Raw genomic sequence first — 17,378 nt, 5'->3', positions numbered from 1 at the left:
AGGTCCCCACACACAGTTTGCCCTGACACTGTCGTGGCCCCCAAAGACTTAGCTGCCAAGAACTCTTATCAAACCCAGAATTTTCAAGCTGAGGGGAGCTAGTGTCTTCCCAATGCTGTGACCAGCACAAAGCTCTCAGTCATCTGATGACAAGGAGATGAGGAATTCTGTGCTCCCAAGTGTTTCATCTTCCAATTGATTTTTATCACCGAGAAGTCTTCATTGTACAGGGGAATAAAAACAGGACAGAGAAGAAAGTGATGGTGGTGACAGCTGGTTATTGAAGTCACCATAGAAACCCCTTCATAAACACACACAACGCACTCGCGCACGCACACACGCATGAATGCACCAGTTTTTTTTTCCTCTCAGAACCACTGTCTTTTACAATTGAGAGGACCAAAACGTATTTTAAAACGATCTGTGTCCTGTGTGACGTGAACACGCCAATCACCAGGACAAACATGTGAAAGGAAGGGCCCAGGGTTGACAAGTTACAAGGAAAGAACTGGATTTAGTCTCAGACTTCCATCCAGTTCCCAGAACCCGTAAAGCTTTGCTCGTCCACTAGGCCGCACCGGATGATGATTTTCTCTCCTATTTCCAGACACTGGCTTTTTGTGAAGTCGTTGGCCCTATGATGCAGTGACTCGTGGCTACCCCTTCATTCCCTCCGTCCTAGAGGCTTCTGCTGCCTGGAGGGGACCTGAGGTCTTCTTATCTGGCCTCTTGAACCCCTCTGGTGAGAAGGAAGGGCCCAAGACACTGTTGTCCCCAGAAAACTGAGTTGGGAGACAATCTGGTTGCTGGCAGGGCACCGTCAGACAAGCTCTGGGGGTAGCTGTTTCATTGCCTGGCATTGCCGCACACCAGCACAGCGTGACAGGTTTCCTCAGGAACTGGCAGGGACCTGGAGCCCTTCCCACACACCAGCTGTCAGCTCCCAGGACTGGCAGGTTCCTAGAGATGCAGACAGGACATCCAGTGCTTTGGGCCATGCAGACATGCAGCAGCCAGCCAAGGGACGGCGGCCCCCGCAGCCAGCCATGACCCTGTGCTGGGCCTGTCCGTGGGCCATCAGACTGGGAGAAGATGGAATGGGGGGGACGCTGAGCTCCTGGTTCCTTGGCCTTACTCTCTGACTTCACCGCTCGCCTTGGCCTTTACTTTGGGTTGGTTCTAACCTCAAGTAAGTGGTCAGTACTTGCTAGAAGAGGAGACAGATGGGGAAGCCTCATCCACCCACCTGCTCTGCCTTTTTCCTGGGCTCCTGATCCACAGGGCAGACTCGGACTTAAGTCAGCCTCCCCTGAAGTCTGCTGCTGGTCTCATGCCTGCCTGTGTCCTGCCTTGTGCCGCTTATTGATTCTATCCAGGCCACTTCAGCATCCTGCCCCATATTCCCATCTTAGTCTATGATTCTTTCTGTTCATTCCAGGTGCTTGTGGAATGTTCCAGTTGGAACGGAGCTTACAAATTCTAGTCCAGCGGCTGTCAAGCCTTTTTAAATCTCAGAATCCTTGGTAAACAAACAAGCCCGAGAAGGGCAAACCAGCTCTAGCTGAGGTGGGATGGGAAACCCAGAGCTGCCCTGACCCCCAGCACCTATGGGCACCCAGTAGGGACTCCGCAGAACATTTTGAAAGTCACAAGCCTAGTCCAGCATCCCAGTCAAGCAGAACTGTCTCCACAGCACCTCTGTCATCCCGGAAAGCAGGGAGATCACTAGCTCACAAAACAGCCAATTCCAAAGCTGGGTGATATTTTCCATCAGAACGGTCTATCAGATGCCAAGCAAGCCTAACTTCCTGCAAATTTCTCCCACTGGCTTTAGGTGGGCCAGGCCCCATGGTTCGCGTGTGGTGGCGGACTGTTGCTCATCTATCATGAGCTCAGCACAATCCCTTCCCTTGACCTGAGCATGGAGATGTCCCATACACGTCACAGACATGATCCCATCGCATCTTCACATCCACCCTGTAAGTAGCAGTGACCCACTGCAGGATTAGGGACACGGAGGCACAGAGAGGTTTAGGCGGTTGGTCCCACAACTATACAGGAAGAAGCAAAATTTGAAGCAAGTCCCTCTGACACAGCACCGTGCGTCCCTTCCACTCCGCTACTCTGCGTCTCTGATGTACCAGGGGACAGAACAGGACACAGATGCAGGAGCCCCCTCTCCTCGGAGCCCTGGCCCAGGCCCCTCTTGCGACCGCCCACCTGTTGGTGAACAACCAGGCCAGCAGAGCCCTGCTTTCCAGGGTCCTTTAACCGGAAGTGAGGGATCACCGATGACTGTCCCCTTGCTACGGATAGGAACGGAGTCCCAGAGATGTGGCCGCTGTCCGACAGTCCCGAAGGCAGCGGGAGCCAGAGGCAACATCCCCTGTCCTGCCCGGGGTTCCTCACCCCATCACCGCGCCACCTTCCGTGGGTCCCCAACGGAGGACAGACCTTCCCAGAAGAGCACGCCCCTCTCTGGGGGTGGCGGGGTGCGGCGCTCCCCTCGCCACTCACCATGCGATGAATGTACTTAGTGTGTAAGCCGTGCTCGTCCTCGTCCAGCTGCGACTCGGCACCTTCCACATCCTGTTTGTATTTGGGGCTGATTGCTACAATTATCATCACTGTCTTCTGTTAATGAGAGAGAAAGCATGTTTATGGAAGTGTCAAGGGTGGTCCGTTGCGGAAGCGAGGTTCGGGGAAGGCAGGCTGGCAAGCGGCCAGCAGGGCCCCAAGCCCCCCCACAGGCCCCCGCCCCGAGGGCCTGGCTCGCCGGTCCTGTGCGGAGAGCGCCGGGCTCCTGCGTCCCCACCTCCCCGCTGTCTCGTCCGGCTCCCTTCAAACGCGAGCAAACGGCTCCGTGGGCCGCGCTCCTGAAGGGAGGCGGCTTGGCCCACCATTTTGCACAGGCGGCGCTGCGACACGGACGGAAGCCTGGCCCGCCCCGCGCGGCCGCCGGGGCCGGAGGAGAAGCCCCCTCCCTCGGGCGGCGGCAGGGAAGCCGCGGGTGCGCACTCCCGAGCCCTGCCCGCCGCGAGCGCGTCTCAGCGCAGCCGGCAGGAGCGGCCCCTTCCGCACAAAGCGCACGTCAGGCTGCAGACAAAAGGAAAAGCCGCAGAACCCCAGCCTGCTGCGACTCTTGTCCCCCACCGCTCCCTCCAAAGGAAGCGGCTGAAGCAGCCGACACGGACACGCTGGCAGCGATCAATTTCTATCTTGTTAAAGCACAAAGTGTCCCAGTGGTCAGTATAGATTCTGTCAGTGGAAAACAAACCACAGGGCTGCGAGTGGGCGCCTGGGTGGGGGGCTGCGCGGCAGGGGCAGCCTCCCCCGCTCCTTCCCCCCTTTGGAAGCGCTGGAGCCCCATCGGGCAGAACACTTGGGGTGGCCTCGGATTAAATTGAATTCTGTCGCTCCCTCCCTACTCCCTGCCTTCATTTCCTCTTTTCCTATTCTGGTGTTAAAAAAAAACCAAAAAAAACAAAAAAACTGTTTGCTCTGATTGTTATCAACCACCTGTGTCTGGTTTGACCGTTATTTCCTGCCTGTGCATGTCCACGAGGGTGACCCCATCCTTCCTTTCCAGGTCTCTGCACGGCTGCCAACAAGTGAGGCTTTGTTGGGGGCTCGCGCAGCTCTGGACTGGGTAGGTTTGCCAGGGCTTCTTTCATAAAATAACTCCACAGGCGAATTGTCTTTTTTTGCCAGAAAACGAGCTCAGAATTTGGGACTGTACTTACATCTCTAAGGTAGCGTTCCATCCACTTAATGATATCAATGCCTCGGATTCTATCCTCAAATATGTCAATCTACGAGAAAAAGATGTGGGAGGTGGTTCTTAATGAGCTTTCTGTAGATGTAGAGGGAGAGAAAACACAAGAGACTGTATGCATTTAAGACCGGAAAAATTACGATTGCTTTTTGCAGGGAGGAACATGTAAGTCTAAAAAACAAAACACAATTTTCTTAAAGTCTTCCCTATTTCAACATGAGTAGGCATTCAAGTATTTAATATGCATAATTAGGATATAGTGGTACACATAAAAATCTATCTTTGGCTACACAATAATTATGTTTTAAAAATCTGAGAGACATAGTAGACCAAATTGGATATAAGCCGGCAACATATATATATATGTAATTTGAAAGGCTAACATGGTATCATCCTGGAACATTTTAATGAATGTGTGGTACAAGTACTAAGACACAATTCTGGTGCTTTTGTTGCATTCGCCAGGTCATTATTATGGTATTATGTCCAGTTTCGATCTATGCGTTTAAAAAGGATTGGATGAAACTTGGAGCAAATCCAAGGAACAGTCACAAAAACAATTACTGAGATGGTGGGAAAAGGTTTATGATGAAAGTCAAGAAACAGATCTCTTGGGCCTTGAAAAGACTGATATTAAATATCAAGTCTTCGAAGGAGTATTTGAAGGGGAGAAAAACCAGTTATTTTCGGTTTTTCAGAAGACCAAATAAGGCAGCCATTCTGGGGCTCTGGCCTGTCCTGCAGCCAGAAAGTAATGTACGTGTGTACAAGGTGCTCCTGCTTACAAGACGGATTATACACTAGAATGGGTGACTCAGGGATAGTGTCCTCGAGGAGGGGTTATTTGATTTAGCCACACTGCTCTCAGATCAGTTGTCCTAAATGTCACTCCGCCATTTAAGACGTATCAAGTCCTAGCCATTCAGCAAGCTCTCCAGGCCATCTGTGACCCAGCCTTACCTCTTTCCCTCACGTGCCCTGTCTACTTTACTCCCCGGCACCCTGAAAGCATAGCACAGACCTCCCTGCTCTCCTGTACCACACGCTGACTTCCTCGTCTTTGCCTCACCTGCTTCTGCCCATTGTGACCAGTGGTACTGGACAGTAAACACATTATTATAACATCCTTTCATTTACTGTATGTCTTGTTTAGGTCTGCCTTATCTCTTCAGCCTGGCTCTACTCTTCCTGTGGAACGAGAAAGTGCCTCGAGTACACCAAACTGTCAGACCCAAGTTCAGAATATGCGTCTTTATTGATGGAACACCCAAAATGGAATGGCTTTCTTTTTGGGCTGGATGATTCCTGCTTTAAAATGTCAGCTGGCCAGGGGCACCTGGGTGGTTCGGTCGGTTAAGCATCTGCCTTCGGCTCAGGTCATGATCCCAGGGTCCTGGGATCGAGCCCCGCATCAGGCTCTCTGCTTAGTGGGAAGCCTGTTTCTCCCTCTCCTACTCCCCCTGCTTGGGTTCCCTGTCTCGATGCCTCTCTCTGTCAAATAAATAAAATCTTTTTTTTTTTTTAAAGACTTTATTTATTTGACAGAGATTACAAGTAGGCAGAGAGGCAGGCAGAGAGAGAGGAAGTGAAGCAGGCTCCCCGCTGAGCGGAGAGCCCGATGCGGGGCTCGATCCCAGGACCCTGAGATCATGACCTGAGCTGAAGGCAGAGGCTTTACCCCACTGAGCCACCCAGGTGCCCCCAAATAAATAAAATCTTAAAAAAAGAAATGAAATTAGCTAGAAATGTTACATCAGCCTCCTTACTAAATATTCAGAAGTATTAGAATATGTAATTCTTTAGAAAAAATAAATAAATAAAATGTCAGCTGGCCAATGACCACATGAGGTGATCTTGAGAAAGCCTGTGTGGCTTTTGGTGACTGGATCGGTAACCCACTTCTATCATATGAGACAGAAGCAATACAATGTCGGGAGAAGAAACAGACAGCTGGGATCTACTCTTGGTTCTACTCTTGGCTTCTGCGCTTCCTACTCATATAATTTTAAAAACATCACTGAAACTCTCTAAGTCTTATTATCTTTATTTGTAGTATGTGGTTAATAAGCCTACTTCCCAGGATGGTTGTAAGGACTGAAACAGTTGGACATGGAAAAGGTATATCATAATGCCAGGCCTGAAGTAGGTACTCAATAAATGGTTATTGTAATTGTTACCCCAGGACCTAAATTATTCCTTGCTACTGAGGTGGGCTTTTTGGGAGGCACAATGTGCTGGATTGTTTCTCCAGATCTCCGCCAAAGTCCACAGCTTCTGTCAGGCCAACTTCTCCACACAGCTACTGTTACAGGCCAACTTGTGTTCCTCCCTCCCAAATTCATTAATTGAAGTCTTAACCCCCAGTGCCTGACTATATTTGGAGATATACTTAGGGGCTCTTGATGTATCAATACAGTAACCTAACTGTCCAGGGTGGGACTCTGTGATTCTACTAGAAGGCTTCCTGGTGATCAGAATCAAGGATGGACTTAAATTCTAAGTAGCCTCTGATTGGTAAGGTCCTAAAAACCTGTCCTCTTTTCCAAGGGCAATCAGTATGCTTATTTGGAAACGTCCAAAACTAAGATCTTTTCTGAAATGTTGGCCTTATGACCTGTAATTTGATTTTATGTCCTGGTTTCCACAGTGCTTTCTTATTCCAGAAATGAGAAATTAAAATGTTGGTTCCTGTATAGTCACTAAGTTGGAATGTATAAATTGTACGCATCTTAAACTTGCGGACACTCCCATTAAAAAAAAAATTTACAGAATAAAGAAAAAATTCAATAAAAACTGTTAAATAATGCTAAGTAATCATTAAAATGGATGTTTAGTTACTAAGTAGTTCCTTTTTATCCTTCAACATTGCTATTCATAGATATTTTCCATGATTTTTCACCACTCTCTAGGATTCACTAAATATCCCACGGGGGCCTCTGGGAAGGAAAAGATGTGATCTCAGTGTTAGAGGAAAGCCAGCCCTTTGAGTGGCCTCCTGTGGTATTTAATTTATCCTACAGAAGAACGTACATGATGTGAAGCTGTGTTGTTGGAAGGCGCTGCAGGGAAACTTGGGGAGCGTGTACTTCCTGAGATTCCTTGGGCCAAGATCACTGCGCATGGCAGGGTGGGGTCGTCCGCCTCCCCTAGAACTGGACTAGACCAGCTGAGAACCTGGCCGTGGATTCCTCGCCCAGGAACAGGACAGCCGCATTAGGGCGTGGAAGGCAGCTGGGCATAGTGGGCCTCGTGCTTCAGGCCTCACAGCCCAGTGCCCAGCACTAGGACCTGGTGCAACAAGCAGGTGGTCTGGGGAAGCCTGCAGCCCCCTGCACCACAGGCATCCCAGCCCAAGCAGGCATGCTTGGTGGAAAAGGACCAAGTCCAAAGTGTGGTAGGTTCTGGCGTTTCCTTCAGGTCAGGGGCCAAGCTGCATTTGCGGTCAGCATGAACGCACAGCCATTCTGGCTGTTCCGAGGTCCTCGGGGTCGCTCAGAAAGCATGCAAGAAGGAAGTGCCAGCATCTCTGGATAGCTGAAAATCTAGAAAATAATTACCTACATCCAAAAGCATTTAGTTCACCATCCCGTAACTCAAATAATACAGTTTAAAACTTCAACAGTTATACATATGGCTTCTCTCCCTTTGTTTTTCTTCCCATTGTACTCACTTGAGCTGTTCAGCCTTCTCTGGCTGATGAGGTACTTACTGCAGTTTGGAAGCCATTTACCAAGAGGAAGTTCACGAATTTCACCACCTCCATGGCTGTGTCCATAGAATAGGTGATAAAGACTTTCCCTAAGAGAGATTTTTCACATTTATTAGAAACTGGTCAGATTATTCTATCCTGAGCGCTTGCAAATTGTGTGCAATGTCTTTTTGTCTTTCTAGAATAATAAAGTGAAACTTTGGGATGGGGGTGATCTGAGGGCTCACGCCTGCAGCTGTGTGAATTGCTGTCCTCAGGAGAGGCCAAGAGGCAGGGGGTCTGAATAAGGGGGCGCAGACTGCCCCGTGTGCAGGGAAAGAGGAACGCCGGCAGCCTCAGACAAACCAAGGAGGCTGCTGGAAAACCACGTGATGCATTAATACAATCCATCAGCCGGAACCCGCAGGTCCTTGAGATGAGGCCACCTCCCGGTTCCTTAGAGACACTTGGCACTGTGCCCAAGGAATACTCTCGCAGCAGGCCAAGAAGCCGAACCTTGCTAAGGGGCCACCCAGCAGTGTCCTCTTTTGATCTCACGATGCTCTCTGCTGCCCTGAACTCTTGCTTGACAAGAGCAATTAGGGGAGAGGGAGGAAGTGGTTCCTTATGCCCTCCTGCCCCTTATGGGAGGGAGAAAGGCCACTGGTGGGAGAAAGGCCAGGCTGTTGGGGTACACGGAAGCAGAAATGTTAGTAGGACCTTCAGCGGCCTGAAGGACCGAGATGCCACCTCGGGGCACCCAGCGTCACTGACCCCCTTCTTCCTCCCTCGGTCAGCTGGAGCCACAGAGGGCACTATGCCCACAAGCCTGACCCAGTCAGGATGCAAACCACTGTTTTCTCGGGCTAAAATCTTGTGGGAAATTATCTGGTTAGCATGGTGATGGGAGAGATTAATAATCTCTGAGTGTTGGCTTTTAGTCTGCAATGGACAGGCTCGATCTCAGGAAGTCTCTGGGGCAGCGTGGAGAAGAAAGGAAGGCTAGAGAGAAAATGTAAATGTGTATGTATTCATCTGTGGTTGGACTCTGCTGTTTTGGAACAGATCTCTCAAACAGAAGTGTGGACAGCGGTCACATTGACTCATTTAAGCAGTCCTGTTGATAGCACTCAACCTATCCTTAACACCCAATATTCAACCAACTCCTACGTAAGAATTTTAGGACTCCTTTATAGACTATAGTAAGATAAATATGGTCTATAGACTGACATCAGGGTGCTGGCCGATGCAGCATCCATTCTCCAGAAATACTCAGAATTAAAATGTGTGAGATCTTGGGGCATCTGGGTGGCTCAGTGGGTTAAAGCCTCTGCCTTTGGCTCGGGTCATGGTCTCAGGGTCCTGGAATTGAGCCCCGCATCGGGCTCTCTGCTCAGCGGAGAGCCTGCTTCCCTCTCTCTCTCTCTGTCTGCCTCTCTGCCTACTTGTGATCTCTGTCTGTCAGATAAATAAATAAAATCTTAAAAAAAAATAAATAAAATAAAATGTGTGAGATCTTTAAGCAGATTAAACCAATTTTTTGAATGATAAACAACAGTGGATCCTTGCCACAGAAATCTTGAGGAGTCCTAAATGACTAGAGCACAGATTCCCCAGATGGGAGTTAGCAAATGCAAAAGGCTTGATTTCCAGGTTTGTTTCAAAGAGGCACCCAGATTTGCAAAGGGCTTCTCAAAATTACCTGAGCTTCTCTAGCAAGCACAACAGAATATAACAATTTCACAAGTAGTGGCTGTTTTCATAAGATTCCTGGAACTTACTCTCCTGACTGACCTTAATATGAGAACATTTTGGTGATAGTTCAACATTTCTGGTTCTGGCTGCAAAATATGGAAAAAGAATCATCACCTGACACTTAGTCGAATGTTTCTTTAAATAAAAGGCTTAGTTTGCGTTTGGTTGTAAAGCAGTATGGAGAATGTGAGACCGCTTTTTCCAAACAAGATTGCTCATTCCTACAGGAAATGACCTCGTTCTTGATGGCTGCTGCTAATTTATGGCGAAACGCTAGGTCCCCGGCCAATACCACATGGACATCCAATCAATTTACCCAGGGGCAAGTCCACTCAAGGGCATCATTTAGAAGAGAGAAGTGTTCGGGTTACTTGTCATTGGAGTATATGTTTAAGAAAATCTCACGGTAAGCATTTTGTGAGTATTGCTGGTGGTCTCAGGGTCACTAAAAACATTCCTACAAAATGCGGGTTACTCTTTTTAGCCAAGAGTAAAGAAGTAAAATTTATTTCACTGTGTATATGAGAAACACCCAAGATTATGGGTGAATAATCCTCACGTATTCTGAAAGTATAAGACCTGGCAAAAAGAAGAAAAAAACAACACTGCAAACAACTTACGTAACTCTTCCGGCAAATTGCTTGTTTTCAGAGTTCCTCTGGCTGGAAGGTTACTAAGGGGTCTAGGGACAGCAGCTGGGGATGGAGCCTGGGGAGCCAGTGGTCTCAGTTCTGCAGGACACTCCAAAGACTCCTCAGGAACCCCGGCTCGATGAGGTGGCTGGTTATACAGTTGGTCCCTGGAAAAGAATACGTTTATAGTAAAATTTTCGTTTTTCACAATGGCCAACCCCGAGGAACAGAAAGTCTTTGAGATGCCAGTGAGCTAGCTCTCTCCTCTGCCTCCATTTCTTTCCTAAGTGAGGGTTGCTTCATTGAATCTGAGTCAATAAGGGATTGGCAGGCAGCCACATGGAAGAACCCGTGTGAAGTTTCGAGAGAGGGAACTTAATTCGATTTCTCCATTCAAGGACTGTCTAATTGGGAAGATAAGTGGTATGTACAAGGCAGACATGGTCACCAATAAAAGAAAGTAGTATAATGGGTGATATACAAGGTTGGTGTTAGAGGCATTCAGATAAAAAGACAGGACTCTTAACTCATGATAGGTAACATTTAATCGTGTATCAGAAGGTAGGAAAGGCCTTGTAGGCCTCAAGTTTTTATGTTGTTGCTAATATATAGATGAGAAGTCTGATTTTGAAGACCCCTTAGAGTAGTTTCTACCACATCGTTATATGGTGTCTTTATTATTTTTCTGGTTGACAGGTGCACTTATGGGAGATTGGGAAAGCCGAAGGAAACGGAAGCCATGCTTCGGCCACTTCTGCGGGTTCTGTTGCAAAGTGCTGCTGTGAGGTGCCGAGCTCGTCAGGAGGCATCCCCATGTCCTATTACCAGCCTCCCTTGTCAAGTTAAGGGCGTAGGCATCCATTTTGGGTCAGTGCAGATCCAGCAGGAACAGAATGAATCCAGTTGTTGCAGTAGCTGTGGCTTCCTGATTCTGGATTGTACTATGGCAGCGTGGCCTCCAACAGAGAGTTCTCTGGTGACTTTCTCATTTTCTGCCTCTCTCCCTGGGACGGAGGAAGCAGCTTCTTTGGCGTCCTGTTCTGTGATGCTACTCTGGGATCTTTCTTGGAACCCTGACCTAAAACTTGCTCCTCCAATGGCCAACAATTCTAGAAGCACCCACTCCCCTGTGTTAAGTCCCTTCTGCTACAAATAACTAGAGTTTTTCCTGGGTTCCTGACAGGGAGACTAAAACTGTGTCTGTAATGTTTTATTTCCTTAAAAAAAAAAAAACAAAACCTCTGAAGGATGTGTGGCTCTTTGTTAACATTTAAAAAAAAAATCTAGGGAGTGGGAACGTGGATGTTTGTTATTTGTTGTAGGTTTGAGATGGTTTTCTATTCTAAATTTTCAAAACTGCTTTGATTTCAAAATCGATGTGTATCTGCCCAGTTTTTATAGGTTATTGCATACACTTATATTTTTACCCAAAAGAGTAATAAAAAATTTTGAAAGTCTTATGCAACGGGATTTAAAATAAAATTACACAGAATCTCATGTATACTATATTTCTGAAGTGTCAATGTTTGAGGAAATTGTTTTTATTTTAGATTTTGCTAATACATAGAAAAAAAAAATCCTTATAAAATATGCCCTCATCTAACGGGGGCCCAGGTCCACATCCTTTTTGCATTAAATTCCTTTATACTGAAAGTTGCTTGGTTGTAATAGAAGGCAATTGCTCATTAGATTAAAAAAAAAGTTAAAGCTTTGGTAATGTTAAAAATGTCCATGTAAAAACAATATCATGGATATTAATGATATTGTTAAGTTTCTATGTCAAGTTTCACTTTCAAATTTATCACTGAGGACTAGCTTCATTATCAAAACTTATTTTTCATTATCCTAAAATGATAAAATAAATCCAAGGAGACCACAGCAGGCTTAAATTGATGTTACAAAAGCAATTCCTCTGTACTAACTTCTCAATTCTTCTGTAAATCTAAAAATATTTTGAAATAAATGTTTATTTAAGAAATTACTATTGCCTCCCCTATCCAATGCCAGTGGACGTGTTTCATAAGGATGCTTAAGTTGTGTTTGTTTTCTTGGACTTGTAGATATTTCTTATGCAAGAGTACTTTTCTGGTTGTAAAATCACATTGTCTTGATTTCGTTATTTAAACTCCGTGCCATTTTTTAAAGTTTATTTATTTATTTCAGTAAACTCTACACCCAACATGGGGCTTGAAGTCACAACCCTAAAATCAAGAGTCACATGATTCTCTGATGGGGCCAGCCAGGTACCCCAAACTCTGTGTAATTTTATTCTTAAAAAATAGGGGCTCTGTCAGTAAAGAAAATCTGAGAATGTATGGGTTTTTCAGGAGAGGGGAAAGCAGGCATGTGCCTTATCTGCCATTGTAAATAGAATGGGCTTTTCTTCTTTTAATAAACTTTCTGGGCTAATTACCCACTTCCGCATTTCTGAAAAATCTGCTTTAAAAGGATCTTTGTATCTCTCTTTGTATCTCATTCTAGTCTCAAAAAAGAATATAATTTTCCTTTGAGTGGTATATAAAAATTCTGCTTGGGCAAGAACAAACATTTCATCTACTCTTCAATTTTTTTCTTAAATTAATAAGTTCCATTTCTAGGAGTTCTTCCTCTGTATTTTAAATCTGTAAATTAAGAGATGAGGAAAATGTGAAGAAAGGTCAAAGGAGAACAATGAGGGGGAGACACGACTGAAGGTTAGACAGCTGGTCTGGTCAAGCAAAACCAGAAATGGTTTTCTGAAAGAAGTATGGGAAAGACATAATAATGGCCCTCCATATGTGTGGGTGCTTATGTTACAAAAGAAAACAACGGGCTTTTTAAAACTGCTACTGAGAGCTAACTGAATTTAAAATTTCAAAGTAAGACATGGATTTAAACAGGCGTAGAAACTAGGGATATGAGCAAGAATTTCCTAATGGCGAAAGTCAGACCCAGTAAAAATAAAAATCTATTTCTGAGCTAAAAGACCAGGTGACTCGAGAGTAAAAGGAGGGGGTGTCACTTGGCATCTTAAGGGCCTTTCCTTCAAGAGAATTTTGACAAGTCACCAGTGGCTTGAATGGGTCTGGTGGAGAGATTCCTGTCCACGAGCCGCCATTTCCTTCTGACTCAAAGAGTCTGTTCCTCTGTGGGCCTCGGTCACTAGCCTGGGTGGCACACCAACGGAGAGTTTTGATACATCTTGGTCCCACTGGCATCGTTCTCAATCGTCACTAAAAAAATGTCTGAAAGTTGACCCTGTCATAGTGATACCTCGGGAGCCCCGGGGAGGAGTGGTCTCTTTGTGCGGGCCTCTGGTCTTGGTCCCAGGGGCTGGGGTAGTTCAGGACGACCTTCTGCACAGGCCTCGGGCCCCTCACACTGGCTCCAGGGATGGGCTGGACCACTTGGTGGTAGGCTGCTCGGGGATGGTCGTGGCCACCTGTAGGGGAAGACAGCAAAGTGAACAGGGCAGAAAGACTCTAGCACCTTTGTGGGAAAGCAGAAGCTCGGGGCCACTTTTTTTTCTCCATATCGTGGGTTCCAGATATCAGTTATCACCTCTGTAATGTTTGCCATATTTCTGCACTATTATTTACTTGATCGTTTTCATGAAATTGAGTCATTTTTTTCCTAAATAAAAACATCTGTGAAATCACGAGTTCGGTGTTCTAATTGGAAAGCGCAGAGCTCCACACAGGCCTCTATTTTAAAAAGATACTTAGGATAATCCAACCACGAGAAACTCTCACAACAGCATTCCGATCATAATTTTCCAAGTTTCTAGAACCCAAGGCTAGGAGAAATTATCTCCATGATAGATACAGAATTGATACTCTCTTTTTTCCTTCCCCCAAGGGGACACCACACACACTCGCTCTCACACACATATACCATTCCCTTAGGAAGAAGTAAATGAATGAGGGAAACTTGGCTCGTACCTCTGGGAAGCAGCTAACCGGTTGGCAACACCTCCCAACTTTCTCGGTTTTGTTCTTGTTAAAGCCTACATGCACTAGGGGCCGCGGCACTTGGGAAAGGGCCAGCCCGGGAGTAGAGCGAGGACGGGTGGGGACTTGTGTACATGTGTAATCTAAGAGAAAGTGGGTCCCAGCCAAGCCCAGAAGCAGAAGGGTCCCCAGGGAAGAGGGGCGGCCTGCCTGACCAGGTGAAAGACGAGAATTGAAGGCCAGAGGAGGGAGGTAGGGAAACCAGGCTGGGTGAGAGAGGAAGCCCCCGAGGGACCTGCCCAGGCCCCAAGGGGCTCAAGGAGGACATCTAAGCAGTGAGTGTGGGGATGCGCCTTAGGGATGGGTCTAGCCTACGGAGGGGTTGGAGAGAACGCAGTGGATAACCGTGCAACATAGGCCACGAGTACCTCCTTGTGATCCATGCGCCACCGCCTCTGCCCAAGAAGGATGATCCAGGAGGCAGAGCTGGTCACAAGAAGAAGGAACCTTGTTTTTCAAAACACTGATTGGCCTTTATTCTTTTTCTGATGATAATAATAATGCTGTTTGCTTGCTGTGAAGGTAGGATGGTAAAGCGAAATAAAACTAGCAAGTAAGCAAGCAAGCCACAGACAAGGTAGGTCAGAACCAGAACGCAGGGCGGTGGGGGGCTGGTGAGACTGTGGCTGGGAATTTTGTTCTTGGTTTGGCAGTCAGCAGCCATGGACATTTTCAAGGGAACGTTCAGGGGAACGATAGCCTCAAGTATAGACAGAAAACAAATAATGTGCATGTTCACTGTCTCCAGGTCTCCACTGTCTGACTCAGGCAACTTGGCTGGTTGACACTGGAAATGTGGCCAAGCCAGTCTCTCAAGCATGGTCAGGTTCCCTGGGTTCAATCTATTGTCTGCTTTGACACAGGACACCAGCCAGGTCCTTCCTGTCCCCTCTCCAACACAGGCTGTCTCCTGGCCCAGCCCCTGATGCCTTCCTGAAATTGCTTAGGGCTGGTTTTGATGTTGGGGGGCTTAAAGAAGGGGAGGCGGGATGGAGAGATGCTCCTGGATCTATCTCAGCTCCCTGGCTGATAAAGGAGACCGGGACTTGGAGAGCACGCCTGCGAGTGGGGACACGGGACGACATAAGATATACCCCAAAGACTTTGCTCTTACAGCCATTCTGGGGCAGGTCAAACATATTCCAAGGGGTCCGATGGCCAGGTGGAAATTCAGGGCAACAGAGCAGTTGCCACTGCTGTTCCTTTTCCCTAGAAAGGGGGGGAAGTGTCATGGCCATTAGGTCCCCAGGCAGGGGCCAACCCTGCTTTCAGATGAGTCTTGTGTGAGTGGACCATTTATAAAACCAGCTACAACTACACCCCTCCGGAGATCTCCCCCTGCGCTTAAAATCCTCCCTGCATGACTGCATCTCTGCCCTTGACCTTAGCCCCTCGTATGCTCTCCCAAGCTCATCAAGCCCCAGCTACCCTGGTCATCTTTCTTCTTGAACACCCCAAGCTTGTCTCTACCTCCGGGACCATGAGATGGCCGTCCTCTCTGCCTAGTGTGCTCTCACACTTCTTATCTTTACAGACCAACTTCTTACTCAAAACATGAGTAAGCATGACTCTTACTTGTCAACTTTTCGTCTGCCTTCCCTACCGGCATCTAACGTCTGTGAAAGCAGAGACTGCATCCGTTGGCTGCCATGTCTCCAAGCACAGAGCCTGCACACAGGGATGCTTAACACGCGAACGAATGGAGACTGCATGCTTTCAAAGCCAACCTCCCGCACACAGAGAAAGAGAAGCCACGAGACTTGCTACTTAGCTGCAGCCCACTTGGGTCTTGTCTCCCTCCGCAAGTAGGAAGGAGAAAGACGAGGTAAAAGAGAGGAACCTTTGCCAGTGGCCTTGAAAGTTTTCCATGTTTGCAGCCATTTTTGCTTCCCCGATCCATTAATAAGTGGCTAATAAGGTTTTACTTGCTTTAAAAGGGATACCAGGCTCTAATGATAGGGTTTGTTTCTTTTCCAGAGAGCGGATGTTAGTGCTCTTAATCAAAAGCCTTTGAGTCAAGGTCATATGATTTCTAACAGATTATTTCCCCGCACAACATGTTTTTGTCTCATAGCAACAAATCGTGTCATTAAAATCACTAAGGCATGTGGGCTAAGGTTTGATTAGCTGTAACTTTCATTTCTGAAACGGTCACCTGCAGTAAAAACTTACAGTGGTTTACGTGAACAGATGAAAAGGATCCACCTTCCCAATTTTTACAACGGAGTCCTCGGTGCCATGCTTTGATTGGTTAAAACAAAGAGATATATCGAACTCCAGAGGATCAATCAAAAATAAGCTTTCCCTTTTGTGAGTGAAATTTGGTTGTGTGGAGAAATGGCTCCTTAAGAATGTTTATCAGGTAAAGGAGTATCTTTTCATTGTTCACGTTTTAATCATTCTGTTCCACGATGTTGACCAAACTTTGCTCCTTTAGTTGGGCTCCTCTATAGAGAATTGTGGCTAACATTTATTCAACCCTTGCCACATGCCAGATACTGTTCTAAGTTCCTTATTGGGGATTACAGAGTTCAATTTTCTGTTTTCCTAAAGAAGCTTAACTTAGGATAAAATCCAGTTCCCTACCCTGGTCCTTGCATCCTTTACCTTGTGGCGTAGCTCATCTCGCTTCAGCCCTGCTGGCTCGCTTTTGGTGCCTTCACTACACCAAGCTCCTTGCTTCCTGCACTTTCTTCTCCTTCAGATTTCAGCTCAAATGTGTCCTCTTAAAGAGGTCTCCTCTCACCATCCTACTAATGTCCAACACCCAGTTTCTTCCTGCAGGGCACTTAGAACTTGTTTCGTTTGTTGATTTCTCCTCCTAGCTGGCTGTTTAGGAGACCGTGAACTCCATGAAGACAAGACCACGTGTGTTTTATAGCTGTACACCTGGTGCCTAGCACAGGACTGGGGAAACATTTGTTGAATGAATTGATTAACGAATGGGTGAGTTCTGGTGCTAAGTCCCATCGAGTCCCTCCTTTCCTCTCCTGCCCTCTTGCACAAGACCATTAAAGATGGCCTTTCCAAGGCTTGCTGTCACAAAGGCTGTACTCACGATTAGGGATTACTCCTCTCCCCAGGAGGCAGGGAACAGAAAGAACTTCTTTTTATTCATTCAACAAATATTTGTTGAACCTTTATTGCTAGCCACGCAGTGAACACAGATAAATAGGATACAGTTTCTCTGAGTGGCTCAAAAATAGAGAAAAATCTGTTTTGTCTGTGGGTGTCTGTTTTGAAACACAAACCCACACTTGTTAGTATGTGAGAAGGGGAGGCGTGCAAGTCAGCAGCCACCTACTTGGTAGACTTAAGAATTACTGCCCAAAAGTGTCTCCCTTACTGACTTGTCCTCGGTGCCTAAAATCCTGTCAAGATAATTTATTCAGCAGGGGTTGGAGGATAGAAGGCGGTGGATGGTGGGACAGACAAGTGATTTGTAAGCACTGGAACTCCTCAATTCTGAGACAGGGTTAATCACAGAACAAAGATACAAATCTTGCACACTCGTAAATGGGTGCCCAGAACCGGGTGTT

The 17,378-nt window shown here is 46.8% G+C and overlaps 2 protein-coding genes across 6 annotated transcripts in view; one reads left to right on the top strand and one right to left on the bottom strand.

Annotated features, from left to right (window-relative positions):
• LOC123941676 overlaps positions 1 to 9,821 on the top strand; it is a 91,006-nt gene extending 81,185 nt beyond the window's left edge. Inside the window, exon 2 of the mRNA XM_046005104.1 lies at positions 9,446 to 9,821. Within this exon, the coding sequence (XP_045861060.1) occupies positions 9,446 to 9,477 (32 nt within the window). The 3' untranslated portion in view covers positions 9,478 to 9,821. The remainder of the gene's footprint in view (positions 1 to 9,445) is intronic.
• The window catches only part of TRAF3IP2 (TRAF3 interacting protein 2), a 42,089-nt gene that overhangs the window by 3,937 nt on the left and 20,774 nt on the right, over positions 1 to 17,378 (bottom strand). For 2 of the 5 annotated variants that reach the window (XM_046005098.1, XM_046005099.1), the window contains 5 exons: positions 13,103 to 13,271; positions 9,839 to 10,017; positions 7,485 to 7,573; positions 3,744 to 3,812; positions 2,518 to 2,634 (listed from right to left, as the gene is read on the bottom strand). In XM_046005098.1, the coding sequence (XP_045861054.1) occupies positions 2,518 to 2,634; positions 3,744 to 3,812; positions 7,485 to 7,573; positions 9,839 to 10,017; positions 13,103 to 13,271 (623 nt within the window). Of the gene's footprint in view, positions 1 to 2,517; positions 2,635 to 2,815; positions 3,665 to 3,743; positions 3,813 to 6,805; positions 7,416 to 7,484; positions 7,574 to 9,838; positions 10,018 to 13,102; positions 13,272 to 17,378 lie in introns of those variants that run through there. The other 3 variants (XM_046005100.1, XM_046005102.1, XM_046005101.1) reach the window with 3 other exon arrangements.

Source organism: Meles meles, chromosome 5 (assembly GCF_922984935.1).
Source record: "Meles meles chromosome 5, mMelMel3.1 paternal haplotype, whole genome shotgun sequence".
NCBI classification, from domain to species: domain Eukaryota; kingdom Metazoa; phylum Chordata; class Mammalia; order Carnivora; family Mustelidae; genus Meles; species Meles meles.
This window is presented reverse-complemented; position numbering and strand designations above follow the sequence as displayed.